This window comes from Lutjanus erythropterus, chromosome 4, assembly GCF_056507025.1.
Source record: "Lutjanus erythropterus isolate fLutEry1 chromosome 4, fLutEry1.hap2, whole genome shotgun sequence".
Lineage (NCBI taxonomy): Eukaryota > Metazoa > Chordata > Actinopteri > Lutjaniformes > Lutjanidae > Lutjanus > Lutjanus erythropterus.
Genome location: NC_139320.1, coordinates 5,600,532 through 5,619,541, shown reverse-complemented (window position 1 = coordinate 5,619,541; position 19,010 = coordinate 5,600,532). Strand labels below are relative to the sequence as shown.

General features: G+C 40.2%; 1 protein-coding gene across 1 annotated transcript in view; it reads right to left on the bottom strand.

The window, feature by feature from the left end:
* Positions 1-18,617, bottom strand: part of ulk2 (unc-51 like autophagy activating kinase 2) — a 49,505-nt gene extending 30,888 nt beyond the window's left edge. The window contains exons 1-3 of the mRNA XM_084716813.1: positions 17,442-18,617; positions 12,422-12,514; positions 12,166-12,207 (exon numbers count right to left, since the gene is read on the bottom strand). Coding sequence (XP_084572939.1) covers positions 12,166-12,207; positions 12,422-12,514; positions 17,442-17,531 — 225 coding nt within the window. The 5' untranslated portion in view covers positions 17,532-18,617. The remainder of the gene's footprint in view (positions 1-12,165; positions 12,208-12,421; positions 12,515-17,441) is intronic.
* Between the last annotated feature and the right edge of the window lie 393 nt (positions 18,618-19,010).

Sequence of the window (19,010 nt, the reverse complement as noted above, 5' to 3'; positions counted from 1 at the left end):
AAAGTACACAACAGCAGCACTTGCTATTTTTGACAACCATACCATCTATGAACATATATGTTTGTGTCATGAAAATGCTACTTGATGCTTGTTATGACTCAAGTAATAGTTCAAGTTATTTATGTTGCACAGCCATGAGTCACAGAAAAATAACCCACAGTCAACATAAAGCATTGTATAGATATCAAACACAGTGGCAGAAGAGGCATGATAGAACTCGTTTTAGTGTCATGTGGAGTTATGGTCGGGGGGGTGAACCTAAAGCAAATGACTGAACTGAAAATCAATTTTTAAAGTTATCAAGATGTAAACATGCATGTGGTATTTAAGGAAATATGCTTTAGGTAAAGACTATGTTAGTATGTTTATTAAATTCTAAGAAATATAAAGTCTTTAATACTGGGATCACACACAAAGAGGAGTGTAAATGATTGGACTGTTAGCACCACATTAACTTTGCAGGAAAAGACCTTGAACATACATGTTCAAGAAACCATCGTCCCTTTTATTAATGATTCAAGTGGCAACCAGTGCTCGCTTACTGCGTAAATGATGGTGTAGAGAAGCTGAAACAATCTCTAAGATTGTATCTGACCAATAAGCAACATTCTGTGCTGCCAACTCTGCCCCAATAGTTCCTAGACTATTTGGAAAGCCTTACCGTATGTAAAGAGACATTTTAGGGGACCAGAATCTACTGCAGATAAACTAAACTAAATGTTGAACCTCCGGTCAAAATCCAAGTGCCTGGGTCACACTACAGTGCTTTCGAAGTCATCAAATCACTGTGGTGTTCACACTATGCCACTCATGATTGGAAGTCTTGAAGTTGCTGTGCTTTGCATATTACATGACTGATCATAGACAGAGACAGGGTCATTAACTACAAAATCTTTCACCTGAAGAATCCCGTCTGCTCTCCAAACTATGCGTGAAATGAAATTAGACTATTAATACTGAAGCATCAGTAAGCAGCAAGGTTCTATTTTTTTCGTATCACCAGATCTGTATAACCTGGATGTAAAGCCTCCATAGTGACCAATATAGTTTATACAGTGAAGACAGAGCCCCTTTCCTGTCCATTTATATGCTTTAAGTGTGTTAATTAATCTGGATACAAAGCATCCACGGAGCAAAATAACCATCTCTTTTATATCCATCCATCCATCCATTATCTATAACCGCTTATCCTTTGCAGGGTCTCAGGGGGCTGGAGATTATCCTAGCCGACTCTTACATTATAGAGATGTTCCCACAGGCTAGCATTTTTCCTTCCTGATACTGATTCAGATGCCTAAACTTGTCATACTGGAGAACGAATAGCTGCCGGGAAGAAGCAGGGTCTTGTTTTGGGATTAAAAAGTTACATGATATCACAGGGTTTCATGAACTTGCATACTCGCTGGTACCTGAACAGCAAGGAATGAGAGCAAGAAGAGACTGACATCAACTTCTGCGCTCATTAACATTTCTAGCTAGCTGAACACAAAAACAAGAAAGTAACCCAGTATTTTTCACAGCCTTCAAATCGTTCCACATATTAACAAATATTAGGTGGCTGTGGTCTGACCACTACTGTGTAAGTCAACTGATGTGTGACCCCAGGCTAATGGGCTTGTTTATCTAGATGGTAAGTAGCTCAGTCTTTTCCAATCCTTTAGAGTCTTTTCTACAACTGGGGCAGGTGGTAATGGGGGATGGGCCACCAGTATCCATTCTAACTGACTGTATGTGTGTGAGAATATGTGTGTGTGTGTGTGTATGTGTTAGGGGGGGCCAGGGGGATTACATAATGAGGATGTATTCTGCAGCGCAATCTGGAGAAGAGGGGGGATGGAGGTGAAGTGTTGGGGGTTGGGGGGTAGAGTCACCATGGGGCCAGAGGAGTGAGGGTAACTGATATGTCACCACGTCATCACAAATCACACAGACACACACAGACATAGATGTTAGTGGTGGCTCGCCTTTACTCAACGTCAGAGAGAAACTTATATCAACAAATAGCAGAGACTGAGTACTTCTGAGAAAAGCTGCTGCCTGGAGAGACATTCATTTTATTCAGTGTGTGTTTTTGCACTTTCACATGTTTTCTCTGGCAGCTGCACTTGCCTCAGTTGGTTTTGTTGCCTAATTGCTAAGAAGTGAGATGAATTTCAAGAGGCAGGTGGTGACAGCAGCACATAGGGCAGCCTTTGTTTGTGAGGACTTAGAGGAAGTAGCAGCCCACAGTTATGAGAGTGACAACCCCTCAATCTGTTGACAAGCACAAATGTTTTCGAGAAGGTATTGTTCACACACAAGCTACATCTGAAATAAAAATCAGTGGACTTTGGACATTGGCGAACTGCCGAATGAGGGCTGGGCTCCAAAATGTTCCACTCTGGCACAAAACATTCCCAACCAACTATGATATAAATAGCCCCTCTGTCATCATAACCTTGTCACACTGTTTAGAGGCTGTTTCGCAAGCAACCATATCAGCAAGCTGCACGGAAGGATGAAAAGATTTTATTATCCTCAGATATGAAAACTGACAACACAATACACAGGCACTGAAAAGTAGGTGGCACACACACAAACACAAAAACACTTCGGACTGCCAAGAATCAGTGTGAGCCAAATCAACACTGTGTCTGGTTAGTCGCTCAGTTATTGCGTCACACTCAAACTCCAGGAGCGCAAGGTTATGTAACAATATGGGGGATGGGATATGGTCAAACTGGAGAGGGTGAAGGAGGGGAGGAGAGTGTATGAGTGCGTGTGTGTGTGTGTGTGTGTGTGTGTGCAGGCGTGCGTGTATTGGGGAGGGGGGAGGTTAGGCATACAGGGCTGGCGTGCTCTTGTCACGCAAGCAACAAGCGTAATCCAGGGTATTCTGAGTAAACTGGTGTCCTTTGGGAGTAAAATCTGTGCTTTGACATAACAGCAGCTGACTGTGTCAGCGACAGCAGCAGGAAAACACCAATCATGTGCTGAGGACAAAAGGTCAGGATTGCTTGTTGAGTAAAGGGGAGGATTTTTATTATTTTGCAGGTGTACAATGCCACATGTAGTGCTTACACCATGCTGATTCAGTCATGTATGAAAAGAACAGGACGTTCCATAAAAGTGCCCTATGTTTGTTATTTTAATGTAACTATTTCATCTGTATTCAAAACTTCTAAGTTGTATTACTGTCCTCAAATAACATCTGTTTTCAACAAAAACATGTGTACTGAAGATCATGTGAGTATTTGCACATGCTTACGTGCTGATCTAACATGCTACACACAAGTGTGTGTGTGTGTGTGTGTCAATGCGTCAGTGAACAGCAACTGTTTTTTTGTTCCTCTGAGCCATCTGAAAATCTGGAAAGCATAGTTCTGTAAAGGAATGTGGACGTATGCCACGCTGCAGGTTTTCTAGGAAAACTCAGTGAGCTCCAAAAATCCCCTGAATGTATCCAAGAACATGTACTGCCCCTTTTTTCTTTTCAACCCCCTTCATGTAAGTCCTCAATACCTTATGTAATTAGAACACACACACACACACACACACACACACACACACACACACACACACACACACACACTCACACACACACACACACACACACACACACACAAAGCTATAAGGGGCCCCTGTCCAGGCTAGAACACAATGTTCCTTTGGAGAAACATCAGCTCTTGTGAAGATTGGCTCAGAAACCAAAACACTTCATAAATAAACTTCCACTGTCCCTTCCTCTGTTTACACCCCCCAACATTTTCTTTATGTTTCTGCTTGTGTCAATAGCACAGTAAATAAGAGCTTATGGATAGTACATCACCTATAATGTGCCACATCATTTAAAATTTAAATGGTAGTTAAATATTGTATTTATATAAAATCATATATATCTTTTTATGTATGGTAATCCAAAACTATTATTTTTCTGTAGCTTCCAACTGCATCCCACAGTTTTCCTCAGTTTATTCAGTTGGAGACTAATTTGCTGAAGACCTTATCTCGCATCTCACAGTCTACAATGAGATGCGGTTGAAGGATCTGGAAAAAGCTAATGAGCTGATGGAGTGTTACAGAGGTCTCTCCATGCCAACTGAGAAAACTAGATCCACTGGGGAAGACAGTGATATGCACTTGAAAGCTTAGCACCATTTCCAAAGTCAAGAACTAACCCTCATGTCTACGACTGGAGGAGAAATCTGGTCTGGGACCAGGTTATCTGGTAATGTGATGGGGTTAGAGAGTCTTAAATCTCCTGACCTGTTTGCAGACTCATCAGGGCTGCTGTGATCATTTTTAAACAAAAATTGTCAATGAGAGATTTAATTCAGACAGGTAGATGGTAAACATTATAGCCTTTTAGACTAACAGTAGCTATGTGCTATACTGCTGTTGGCAGATATTACAACAATTAAAATCTCACCTCCATTTCTCACTGAATAGACAACCCATGTTGACCACTTCTAACCAAACCTGCTCTCACTGCAAAGAATTACTATGGCAGGTTGCTGCACCACAACAGTCTACTGCTTACAACAACTGTTTACATCTGCTTACCCATGAGATCATGTAAGATCATGCTCCCTCTGGCACGATAATCTTAATAATATCCTGTAATGTGTGATGCACATTATTTTTCAGATCTTGAAACTCCTGCCGTCTGGGCCCAGTATTTGTTTTCATAGAGCTGTCTCTATGAAAACTGGGCACACTCACTCTATCCACTGAGAAATCCATATGATGCAGCTGAAAGCTCCAGAGAACGCTAGTATGTGGACCTTGAGATAAAAAAAGAAATACTGATTTTGATCTTAAGTAGATACAAAACTACACAAATCAAATACTGAATACATGTACTTACGAACAGTTATTTTATAATTAACATTGTGTGGTGGGTTACTTTAAATTATTGAAATTGTGCAGCATTTGGGGATTTTGCAATCTAAAATCAAAAACAAACACACCACTTGTTATCTCTGTTGTCACTCCACAAAAATCCAAACAACAAAGCTGCAGCATATAACATGAGTGAGAGAGAAGGAGCCACAGGGCCCTGACACAGGACACCTTATAATTAGTCCCGTCTACCGCACACTGCTGCAGCTTGCTTAACATTAACAGCTCCATGCGGGAGGACGGGGAGCTGCTCAGCTGTGTGCTTAAGACTGTCATTAAAAGCAGCAAACGAGCACAGCTCCTCCAATCTAAAGCAGGAATAAAGACCTACAATCTGTCACGGGTGCACGTACTCCCACAGCTAGCCCTGCAGCCTTTTGTCACTGCACAGCTATTCTGAGAGGGAGGCAGGTAACTGGTGCTTCGTTACCCACTCATAAACAGGCACCCAGATGTTTACTGCATTCACAAAAGCTGGAAAAGGTCACACAAGTGTATAAAGCAACATTTAAAAACTTTTAAAAACCTTGGTGAAACAACTAATTCAGTGACTTTTCCCAAAACAGTTTGCCTATATGTCTAACTCTGATTAGAATCTGAAAATCTGCAGGGCTTAGAAGTCCTGAGAAAGAACTGTGATTGTTTTCTTTTGTGCATTCAGCAAAGAACACAAGAAGTGCTGAGGTAGTGCGCTGAGGTGTTAACGTATTATGTCACAATGTGATGTTGAATGAATGAACACCTCCATTGTGAAACTAAATCAAACATACAAAAGAACATAAGCAGTTCTACTCAGTGTTTATTCAGTGTTCAGACCAATACAATGCAGTCTGGTCTATATGGTGCTGCTGGTATACACACATAGCAAAAGCAGAGCGATTAGAAACATAGTCAGCTGTGGTCTGAGCTCCAGCAGGTTTAGAGGGGAAATTATAGAGTCAAGATTATAATTTAGAATTGGATTTAAGGTTAAACATTGCAATAAACTTGAGCTGAAAAACTGTTCCATGACCGACTCTTACTGCTCTTCCCAGAAGCAGATGCACTGAAAAACATTACGCCACCTACATCTACAGAATTTAAATATCTTTGTTATACTTTTAGAGCGGCTTTGAAGATATATCATTTTCACATGAATTTTTTATTGTGATAATTCAGTGTTTGGGTTGAACCTCTCCTCCTCCTGCATATCGCCATCTGTCAAATGCTTGCTGGCATCCTGCTACAACTGATACTACAGCCACGCTAGCCGCTCTGTGAGTGAGCACAGTGATGCTTTGAAACAAAACCTAATATCAGTATGCTAACACACTCACAATGGCAATGCTAAGATGCAGATGCTTAAAGGTATAATGATTATTTTCACCATCATAATTTTGTGTGTTATCACCAACTTGATATTTTGACGAGTAATGTTCCTGGTGACTAATTTCCCTGTAGATTTAACAGACATTTTATCTTTGACAAGTCGACTAGTTAAACTTGATATGGTTAAACGCTGCACTAGATGAAAAGTGAGAGGATCACCCAAGTTAATCACATCTGGTGGGGAACATAATTATCAGCACCAAATTTCATGGCAATCCTTCCAATAGTTCATTTAATAGTTGACTCAAAACTGCAAATGTAAACCTCCACTTGGACTTGGGATTAGAATTAGTGTGTGTCAGTACCTGCAGTTCTGACACATAGATGAACCACTGTATTTACGGCATCATGCTTATCAAAAGGTCAAACGCTCCCACCACCCTTTATGAGGCTCCTTTTAACTAAGACTTGCCCTTTCCCAGCTGCCATCATCATCGTCAGCAGGCCTATCAGTAGCCACCCGCAGTGTGTACAACAGACAGGTCAGAAGGCTGGGTTTATGGGTCATTATTATCAGACTTTAAATAGGTAACCCATATCCTGTTTGCAAAGGCAAGAACATCGGTAAATCTGGGTCAAAATACCAGAGCATCTCTACTCCTTTAAGTTTAAGGTCTTTCAAAGACATCTTAACATTCATAGCTGTTTCAACACAGTGTGTCTGTATCAGTTTTAGAACTGAGATTGTGTCATGACTGTCCAAATGTTGGAAATGCTTTAATGGACAGCCATTTAACAGTGTCTACAAAAGAAAAGCCTTCAAAAAGTCTACAAAAAGAAAGTAACAAGTAAAGATATATTCTTTTTCTCATCAAATATAAAGGCTTGGCGTTGCTAGACGGTTGCACAAACCAACTCGGGTTACATTTCCTTTTCCGTTGGGTGAACTCAAGCAGCACGTGGTTCTAACAACAACAACAGCTGATGAGGCTGGGAAGAAGCCAACTGGGGATGCAAGAAGAAGAAGCAATGATAAATGGCAACATGGGGAAAAGAGAAAATGGAAATAGTGAGCTGAATACACAAAATAAAGAGGAATGGAAACAACTAAAAAGAGGGAAAGAAAAGTGGCAGCTGCCAGTTGGTCTTAGTTACTAAAGGGCTGCAACACACCAGACTCTATTGATAGTCACCAAGAGAGGAAATGTACACCATTACACTGGCTACCAGCAGACAGACCAATACTGCAGTGGACGGAACAGAGCAGCCAGCTGGTAAGAAAATGAGACAGTGAGACACATAAAGCTATGCTTGAGCAGCAGTGAGGTGACAAACAAAATCAAGACACAAACTAACTCAAACCACATAATTAACAAAGTTGGCTTTGATGGACTGTGCATGGATCAAAACAAACAGCAGAAGTATCTCAGTGTTCCTTGGTTTAAGGTCAGGTGACCTGCCAAATCCAGTGGCTGAGTCCACGGTCATTTGTCCTCTTATATAAAATCATTCATTTTGTGGGGATGCAACAATTGTGAAATTCTGGGCGGATACTGATGTTGAAAACAACAATTTTGCCGATAGCTGACTACTGATCTTTTTTTGGTTGTTTACTTCGTTATTTATATCACCTTTTGTGCCAGGAAAACAAAGAAATCTTCATTACAAAAAACACAGCAGCCATTGCCCTCCTGTGTCATACCAGAGCTGTGCCAGTGGCTTCTTCTCCGAAACAGCAGCTGGGTATGCTGAGTACTGCTATCAGAGTCTGACCACAAATAAGAAACACAACATTAAGTGAGCACAAAATTGATGTGACACATCAGATAAACATCAACCAATGCAATTGGTGAGTGTCCTATTATTTGCAGCGAATAAGATAAATATCAGCTGATATAGAAGTTTGGCCAATAAATTGGACTCGCAATCGCAATATTTTCATACATTAGCTAAAGGTGTGCTTCAACATCAACAGATCAATAGTACTCATGTTTTACATAACTCCTCAGAAGAATTGCATTTTGTTTTCTTGTTGTTGGTGTTTTTTCTTTCAGAGATAAACAAATGTGAAGAAAGTCGGTGTTGAGCATTATTCGATAAAGGATGCTGGTTTATCAAAATACACTACCTCTGAAATCTTAAAGATGTTATAATAGAGCATCATCATATGCTCCCTATATTCTTAGAGTACACCTATCCTGTTAGTAATTAAAAAACACACACTTTGCTATTCATTCGCACGCTAGTAGCATTATCTGACAAGGCAGCATAAATCAACAGAAAACCAGACTAGCTGTTTTGTCCTGCCCGATTTTCAGTCTTCAAGCTAAGATATGCTAACCAGCTGCTAGCTGCAGCTTCATATTAAATAGAGAGATATGAGAGTGTTTCTATATCAGTCGTCTCATCTCACTCTTGGCAATTGTTCCTTTAAACAATCCATTTTGGCAGGGTGATGTAAACTTTTTGGAAACCCAGTGAAGTCACCTTCCAGTAGCATGACTTCAGTATATCCTGCACCATGTATGTCCCTTTTGCTAGTCTCTCTAAAGACACAAAAATGCATCTGCTGTCTCATATGACTCACTCTAGCTTTATTATGAGGCTAATAATTACAAAGGAATTTTATATATTCAATCATTCTCATTCAAGGAACAAAAAAAGCTGATTGTGTTGAATATGAAAATCAAGAACCAGTTCTTAGAATCACAATTACAGATGTGTCATATAGATTCATCATCACTCATGGAAGCTACCTAATTCTAGTGTATCCTGCCTGCTGAGTTATGACTGAGCTCCTCATTCACCTGCCTCCGGGAGAGGTTATTACATCAGCAGGGCTGGTGGAGGGCTGAGGAGATGGGTGGAGGAGTGCCAGGGTGGATGGAGTGCGGGAGGCTTACACAAACACAGGAAGTAGCATCACTATGTGGGAAGTGCTTCATCATCACTTCAACTCGTTTTGTATCCCCTTATGGGAAGTACACGCAAATGTAAGGGATTTTTATAGCAAATTCAAGTCATCATAACAAACCATGGTAAGTTTGTTATTGTACATTCAGGCAGTCAGAAGCAGAATTTAAAAAAATCTATGTAAATCCAAAAACTTACTGTTGATTGCTGCTATTCAAAGAGTTCCTGTTCTCTACAAGTTTTATTTGATGAACTACAAACATCTGCTTAAGCTTTGTGGCTGAAAACCACTGCATAAAAGGTAATCAGAGACTCTCACAAACACCCACCATCAGTCAGAAACAAGCTACTCGTCTCTGTGTGTGGAGCAACATCACTAATGCATTACAGGAGTATGAATAACAGCACCACTGATAAATGCTAGAGACAGTAAGCTTTGAAATACACAGTGCAATATTCTCCCTCTAGCAAGGAGAATATTTATTTTCAAAACACATTTTTTTTTGTATCCACCAGGGTCTGAAGGTGGACGTGCCAGGAATATATGATGTGGGACTCTGGTAGATGCCGAGCTCCCAGCCAGAGGACAAAGGGGATTTGAGCTGTGTTTGTGCTCACTTAACACATGAACATGAGCCCTCAGATGGGCATCAAGCAGTGCACTGTAAATGTGACAGTGTACTGACAGCATGGCCTTTCAGATTCAGTACAATGCACTCTTTGCCACTGAATCATCCTTCATACTTTCCACATGCTTCACAGTTTGGCTAAAAGCATTAAAAGTAGTTTGTTTGGGTGATGCAGTCTTGTAAAATCTATTCTTAGAAATGCATGAAACAGTCCCAGTGTGCTTAAGCTTTAGCCATGTAGGGGTCATTTCGTAAAGCCATGCCCCATGATGTTGGACAAATCATCAAGTGTGGGTCATTAATCACATGGGTACTGTGTCATGTATTAGATGCTATTACGACAGATTCTAAAGCCTTCAAGTTCAAAGATCACGGCTTATATTTAATTCTGTGTAGCACCGGTGCCCTCTTCTCAGCCTGTTGATCGTCTGTGAATTATCTGCCTCAGACTGAATGACGTTAGCTGTTCTGTAGATGCTGTAGATGAATACAAACACTACATTTAAATCTCATTGCAGCAAACCCCTATGATTCATCAGGGCTAAGGATAAATGTTTTAAATCAGTATTGCACTTTAAATCTACTTCAAAGAACTTGAAACTTGACATTTTATTTAAAACAGATATTACTAGAGCAAACATTCATTTACAATACACACATTACTATAATGTTTAAAATAACTTGATTATTGTTCTAATCATTACATTTGGAGATGGAATTAGATTTAGAATGTTATGTAGTAATCAACTAATGGTGATCATGACAAACTGCTAGTAAGTCCCCGCAATTAAACCAGTGAAGCAGAAGATATCAGATGTTATCTATATTGATCCTGAAGATGGCTCTCAGCCTCTCCTTTACTGGGATAGCGTTACAGGAGCTAATGTTATACAGTAGTTTTACTGACAGGACAAGTGGACAGAGAAGAGGGCAAGCTGCTGCTAGTTGGTCAGTACTCAAATGATATTTAGCCACAATGTACTGTGCTGAAAAACAGTTGGCTAAATAGTTTGATTGTCAGACCCACTCTGTTGGGGGTTTTGAGTAACAGAAGGAGATAAAATCTTGTCTAACTTTTTAAATATTCAAATAGTAGAGTAATGTTTCTATATCTTTTGCAGCTCATTCAAACATTGGTTGTTGTAATGCACACATACAGATAAAAGCCAACAGTTCTGTGGTTTGTTTAACTCAGAAAATAAGATTTCAAATCTTAAATATTTAAAAATCTCATGCATTGATTTTATGCAGAGAGGTTATATTGATCTGTCATTTTATGTTTCAAAGAGTTCAACTGCATTGTTGTCCCTACTATTGCCTGGAGGGTGTGGCCCACCAATGCCGCCCTTGAGAGTAACAAAGTATTTTATTTATGTTATTTACCTAATTTATGTGCACTCGTTCTATTTAAGTTCAGTGTGAGAGTCTTTACTGTGTTTTACTTTGATTTACGGTCATGCTGGCTTCTCGCCTCTCCTCTGCTCTCCGTGTTTCGCCAAGGGTGGGGTAAGTCCTCCACACAAACAGAGCAGCAGACCAGAGAGACAGGTGAAGTGAGGATAATGTTACTTGAGTTCACAACAACTTGTTTTGTTACTCTGAGTGCAATAAAACTGAAGATGGACAGACATCGGCCCAAAACATCTGTAATATCTGCATCTTTCAAACTCACCCACCCTTAATCTGGTGGTCCGGTTTTATCACAGTTTTCATAAAACGTGTTCCCAATGGCAAAATGCCATTCTTCAACATCTGGACTGCACCTTTTCACATTTCATTCAAACACAATGAATAGGTATTTGTATGCATCTATGCATGCATGTATGCAGAAGACCAGGAATGGGGCTCAAATAAACAAATACAACTGGGAAAGTACTCAGAGCTGCCTGTCCTAAGCCAAGGAGGAGAAAGACAGGACTTAAAATATACAGCCTTTAAATGTTTGTTCAGGTTCTGTAATATAACTATGTATTTAACATTCACTATGACACACTGTGCCTCAAACTCTGCATCATCAGGTTTGTAGACGAATCTGTGATCTGACTGACTTTGTAGAGGCTACACAGCTCAACCCTGACAAATAGACTGATGGGATTGAACCACTGCAATAGTATGACCCTGAATCAGCCAGCTGAGTCGAGAGAGAGACAGAGAGCAGCCTTACTCAGCAGTAAATTGAAGGACTAGCCAATAGCAACATCGATCCTCTTGACAACCTTAAGAGATTTGTGTAGGTAGATTCATTTGACTAAGTTTTTCAACTCTTACTCCATAGATACTGAAACAGACAAGGTCTCAGCCTGTCTGCCAATAAAAGACCCACAGAGTATATAGCACTCAATGGAGATATATTGCAGTAGTATTAAATATCAAACGTCACTGGTTACTTCATTCTGAATTCAGCAATTTGATGCCGAAGAATGAAGAAACTTACCTGGACATCGTAAAGCGCCACAATGTTTTCATGCTGCAACTCCTGAACAGAAACAGAGAAGATTAAAGAAATGCATTAGCAGGAAGATTAACTAGGCTGCAGCACAGCAGTTAGTGGAGTCACTCTGACTGATATTTCTTTCAGGAAAGTCAAGGCTCCTTTCTGTCAAAGGTACAGATTCACACAAGGTCAATGTCAGATCATTCTCTAAGTACACTGAAGAGATAAGAGGGAGGCAATTAAATGTCATGCTCACCTTTAGGATTTTGATTTCCTTGCCAAGCAGGATCTGGGACTTGGACAGGTTCTTCTTATTAATGCTCTTGATGGCCACTTCCCAATCTGTCTTCTGCAGAATACAGAGGGCAGGATGGAGAGGAAAGAAAGATTTAAAACAACTTAATCAACTTAGTCGCAATGTTCCTTTCAAATTTCCCTCTAACTAGTACCCAAGATAAATGTTTGTCACACTATTTAACAGTGTAACACATATTCATTTTGTATACGTATTCCTCCTAAACCATTCTTTTCAAGAAATTTAGTTTGGTATGCAACTTGTTTGGATTCAATATGCCTAATGAACAAGTATTTGGAACAGTCCCTATCAATTTCTAAGCAAAATTGCATTAAGCAATCATTGTAGGAGAAAATTAACTTTGTTGCTGTTGCTTAGAGTAAAGCATACAGGTTTGAAAATACAGCTTGGTCATGCTTTCCCTCAGGACATTGTTTGGTCGAAGTTTACACCCGGTTGTCTCATTTTGCGAGGTGTACTTAGCTGGACAGCCCATAGTTACTCTCTGTAAATAGCTACTGTGTGAAATAGCACATTAGCTCATTTCGCTCAAGTTTAAGGTTTCATTTTTAAACATTCAAGATCTTTTTTGGAATGCAGAGGTGATCTTTGTTTCAGACCAGGTGGCCCACCTCCACTATCCAGCACTGTGGGAAATTGAGCTGCAATTGATCATTATTGTAATTCCCAAAGAAACTGATTGTTTTGGTTTGTTTTTTATGAAATAAATAGATCCTTTTCCACAAAATGTCTGACAATAATAAAAACTACCCATCATAATTTCCCAGAGCCCAAAGTGACTGGTTCAACAGAGGAGCTGAAACCAAACCAAAAAGAGTTTGGCAATTCTGCTTGAAAAATAACTCAAACAACTGAATGTCAAAATAATTGCCGATCATTCTTTTTCAATCAACTATGGTTCTCTTCAGCTTGACTTTGGTGAATACTAAAACTGTCAGAGACATTATAAATCTGTTTATTACTGAGATTGTACTTTGCAGTGTGGTTGAACTGCTCAATAATATACTATGTTGTAGGTGTTTCTAATATTTGTCGAGGAAGAATATTAGAAACACATTTAAAAACAATGCAGTACAGTACAACAGCACCACTAACTGCAAACAATCTTTATAGGACACATATGTTTGAACAAACACCCCTCATATTCCTAAATGTGGAATTTGTGGCAGATCTGTTGTATCAGATTGCACTAAATTGTACAGGTAGAGCTAATTAAGTGTGTAGGGAGTGCATGTGTGTTAAAAGCCAAGCTTTCTGGCCTAAATGACATTGTCAGCATCACTGTGTGAGAGCTGGCATAAAAAGACGGAGGAAATTTTATCCGTCCCAATAACAGCGGGTCACTTAGGTTTCTGACAGCCTATTGCTCTGAATGACCTGCTGAATGACGAGGCACTCAGATGACAGCTAGAACAGGGGCCAGCCTACTTACACTAAAAGCTAAGTGAGAGGAGAGGGACCTATTTTTTCCCTGGGCTGAGATAATGTTTCCAGATGAGCTCCTGGAGCAGGTATAAAAAGACTTTTGGAGATCACGTGAGCTCAAAGGCTCTCAGGACATGTGCTGCACACGCAAACACCCAAGTGAGGACACAGGAATAAACCCAGGAGATACTGTCTCTGTGCCCTTGAAAAGAACACACAGACAGTGTGGACAAACAGGAAAATGAGGAAGGAATTCTATGAATAAGAAGACATGCTCTCCAAATGAATCTAGGTTAAAAGGAGATGTTCTTGTTCTGTGGGTGTGCTCCGCCTAAAGCTTGGCATTGAATTCAGCACACGAGTGAGACTGCATGTGTGTGACATGAGTCTGTGTGTGTGTGTGCAATACACTGTCAACTGAGCTGCATCCATCCCCAGCTCACTGACAGCCTGCCTAGCCAAGTGTGACTGAGCTGCCGACACTACACCCATAGAAAAAAAGAAAAATTTGACCCCGTTGGCCCGTCATGTAATGCTGGAGGGGGAGGAGGTGTGGGTGCAGGGGTAGAGACGTGCCATCAAACTAAACTAATGGCCCGATAGTGCAGCACATGATGGACAGTTGAGCAGTGCAGGGTAAGCAGTTCTACACTGCTGCAAAGACAGAAGCACGCTTTCATTTTCCAAAATAATACATGATCTCATTTATGAATCACAGCCGATTACAGAGGTGTGAGCGGCAGAGAGATTAGCATCAGCAACAGTGACGCTGGCCCAAGGTGTTATGATAGACCGTGGAAGAATGAAATTGACAGCAGATGACTGTGACACCACTGGAATATCAACATACTTACAACTAATTTGAGAAGTTAAATAATTTGACATTTTAAGCCTATACAACCTGTTAAAATATGCTTGTCCAGAAACTATAGATACTGGGGCTTCTGGTGCTTTCATTATATCCCCTGAGGAGGGCAAGTTGAGACTTTGAACAACATCGAAAACTTTGTTTGACCTTATACTCAACATAACACATATTCATCAAGTTTATCCTGTGTTAAAGTTTTTATAATATTAACCAAAGTTTAAAATACCTTCTTCCTTCTCAAGACTCTAGAAAAAGGCCACGCTGCCTATCAGTGAAGCAAAGCCTTGAAAAAAAATCATGTACAAGGAATGAGAAACTTGAGGAGTTTCCTTTTGTATCCTGCCCACTAATGAGTGAGATTTAAGGGCATTTATTAGCAGAATATAACATTATTAAGCACATTTTCAATAGTGCATAATCACCTAATAAGAACAGTTGTGTTTTTATTACCTTGGAATTAGCATTTTATCTCTACAGAGGGTGCATGTTGTCATCTGCCAACATGTTTCTACAGCAGCCCAGAAAGGACAAACTACACACTGGCTTTAGATATGGCCTTTCATGTTTTTCACCAGCGACTGTAGTTCCTCTTACACATTTGTTTTGAATTGGGCGCAAAAGAATTTCAGTTATCCGGTAATTAGCTTTTTAAGTCTCTGCAGCCATAATGTCAGGTGAGAAGAGATGCTATCACTTTGATGACAGTGCTACACATTAATAGAAATCTTGAATTTCCCAAAACCCTCTGAAGTCCTCGGAGATTTCAGCAAGATTTCTACTAAGTGTGCTAAAACTTATCAAAACCATGTCACTCATTTTGGTCAAAATGTATCATACTTTATGGAGAAAAACTTCTCTTCCAGCTGCTCTGCCTCAACTCTGTGATTTACAGAGTTTCCTGATGGACATAAAGCTAAACTTGTTGCTAAAGCAAGTTTTCTGCTAGCTTAATTTAAGTCATTTAGTGGTTGGAGGGGTAACAACATAACTAAGATCATCAAAATTACACAATCACAACAGCTGTTTTTCTCTGTTTTACATCATGGTGAACTAAATATCTATTTTCTTGGACTGTTGTCAGACAAAACAAGCATTTTGAGCCTTCATCTTGGACTCTGAGAAATCATTTTGACCTTTTATAGACTTAAAAATAAAGGAATAAATCAAGAATATAATAAGCAGATAAATCAATCAATGGTAAACTATAAGGCTAATTGTTAGTTGCAATACTACTGGATTTCATTTAAATTTTTTAATTAATCATAGTGAATACATTTCAGCCACACGTTCACTTAGGAAAATGAGATAAAGCACTTGGATACTGACTGCTGTGCCATGGTGCAACTTGTCTATCTGAGGTATAAAGTTTCATTTTGCAGAGGTGCAGAGGGTCATGCTGTTGCAACAATCTATGGAAACTCAGCTTTTCAAAGTTTAAATGTAGTTGCATTTATCCATAAATATACATCTTGAAGAGTTTTGTTCCTTCTTTGGTATTTGTTCAATAGGTGTACTGGAGAATTGCCTAACAAAGGCAAAACACAGCTGCTAATGCAATTAGCTGATTGTCCTGCCTTATCTTTTACAGGCCATTGTATAATTTTTGATACTACAGTGTAAGAGGAGCCCATATGTATCACCCCATGCTGCCTCAGCAATGAAGAAGTCCATCATGTCTTTTGCAGGTGGCTCTAACCTTCCTGCTCCTCTGACGGTGGAAATAATCCTATAAATAGGCTAAATGGCATGGAGATGATAGGACTTACACAGTAAATACAGCGATCACATGCCAGCCAGGGACGTTTTAACACGTCTGGGAAGCATGTGACCAGTGGATGGATGTGCTGTCACACATGTACAGCTTCCAGTGGTGACTGGGTGATTGTTTGCAAGCCTACATTCAGCTCAGTTTGCAGGCTGAGAGATAGTTATTATCGATTCAAATGAAGAGACAGAAGCTGCTCTGCCCAGGCTACAGCAGGGAGTATGAGGATGCTGTAATGTTTCCTTCATTGAGGAATTCAGGACCATCTGTTTCACACCAGCAGCAATGGGGGCAACATGATGTCATGTCCTGCATCTCTGTCACACATACACAAACAAACCCACCATCCCTGTGTCCTTCTGTGATAGAAACACCACACCCCTGTCAATTTTAATGTCATTTCAGAGCATTACCTTAATAATCTAATCTGGTTTTAATGCTCCAGTGTGAATGAACCTTGTGCAGCTGTTACATAAGGGAGGTTTGTATCCTTAAAAAGGCAAAGGAAAAACACTGCACCCCATCCTCCCTCCTGCCTCAGTACGTCAGCAAGTCATTCACTGGTGCCTGACTCATCCCTTTCATGAATGAACCAAACGGCATATATACACTTCTCCACCTGTGTGGCTGATGAAATAACACTGACATCACCTGTCACAGCATGATTGCACAGGACATCAGACTGGATTTGCATGTTTAGTCACAAAAGCAGTGCAATATTAACACCCAATAATAAGGTGACAGCCCACATATGCTGCTGCAGAACTGCATTCTGCCCTGCCACTGACTGACCCAGATTTTCAAATGAAGCTGCCTACAGTCTTGTCCCCATTTTTTTTCTGCAAAAGAAAAGGGAGATTAGAAGAGGGGGCGAAAACATTGCAGGCAAGCCATTTATTTACCTTCCTGTGCCTTCCTTTGAACACCACAGCAAAGGCTCCATGTCCAACCAGGTCTTTTCTACTGTACTCAAAATCTCCCACCGTCTCCATCGCGATGGGATGATGGTCCAGCTGATGCTGGGCACTTGAATGTAGCTCTCCTATTCAGAAAATAATCCTGGAGCAAATGATCCACTCCGTCCTGGCGATGCTGCTTCTTGCACTGCGGATTTATTTCATGACAGGCTGTTTCTGATGTGCCTTATTGCATAAATAAGAGATGCGGTCAGGACACATGATGCACTCACATGCCCTCTATGTAGATGTTTGTAATATCACGCAGCACAGACGGCTCTGAACATGGCTAGCAACAATCCTGAGCTAAACTGTATCAGTGCCAGCTGTCAAGTCTTTGACCCAGTTGGATGTAGCTGCAATCCAGCTTTGCATTACTCTCCAAGGAGGCTCACTAACACACTGTGTATCCCCACTAGTCACCTAACCTCTTCAGAGGGATATTAGTCTACATGATGCCAACCGTGCTGGACATGACCATGCAAAGACTGAGAGCAGCTGCAGTCAGACAGAGCTATCTGTTAGCCTGACAGTGACATAACCCTGTGGCTACACTAAGCGTCATAGCTGCTGCTGCTGCCCATAACAGCTCTCTGCAAACATGCTAACAAAAATTTAGAAACAACGGTGACACTGAATAATTTAATCTGCGTCTATCTAAAATATACACCTTCTAGCAGACTTAAAAACTAGCTAACATCAGCGAGCTAGTCCACAGTCAGTGTTAGCATAAAAAATCTTAAGGATGCAACACGAATGTCAACACAGAGCTGCTGTTCATCTGAAGGCGTTAGTTAGTCCTTATTATGTGTCTTCTTCTTCTTCTTCGACAAAACGTCCCAGTCCACAAGACACGTTTGTCTCCTCTTGAAAGAGACGTTTCCCTCAGTGGACATGAATTTCATCCGTGTGACATGAAAGAACACTTCGTTGTTTCCTCCGTCGTCAAGTCTGACAGGACACCTACGCTGGCGTTAGCACTGGGAGCAACTGTCGCCCTCTATTAGAAATATAACTCAGCGTTAAGCTCCTGTACGTTAACGAGCTGATATGAACTGTACAGTTTTTAATCACTGTACAGCTCTGTCACATCACAACAGACAGCAGCTCCTGTCGCTCCACCGTCGACTTAAACAATACTGGAAGCAAGAGCCATGTTCCTGATTTATAGCCTATCCCTCCGCGGAGGCCAAAGATCTGTCCTTCCGCTACAAGACTTAGTCCGCCTGCTGTCTAATAGAAGTCAATTTAAAAGAAATAAAAGAAAAAAAGATAATAATTATTACATAAAAGTCGAATTTTCAATATTAAAAAATCGAAATTTGTGAGATAAAAAGTCATAATTATGAGATAAATTATTCCGTCTTGAAATCAAGACAAAAAGGCGAAATTGGACGGTCAAAATCGATTACAATTAAAAATAAAATTAGAAATTTAAAGTAAAGTATCAAAATTATTTTATAAATACACAATTATGAGGAAGAAGTTTTAATCATGCGTTTTAAAAGTTTAAAA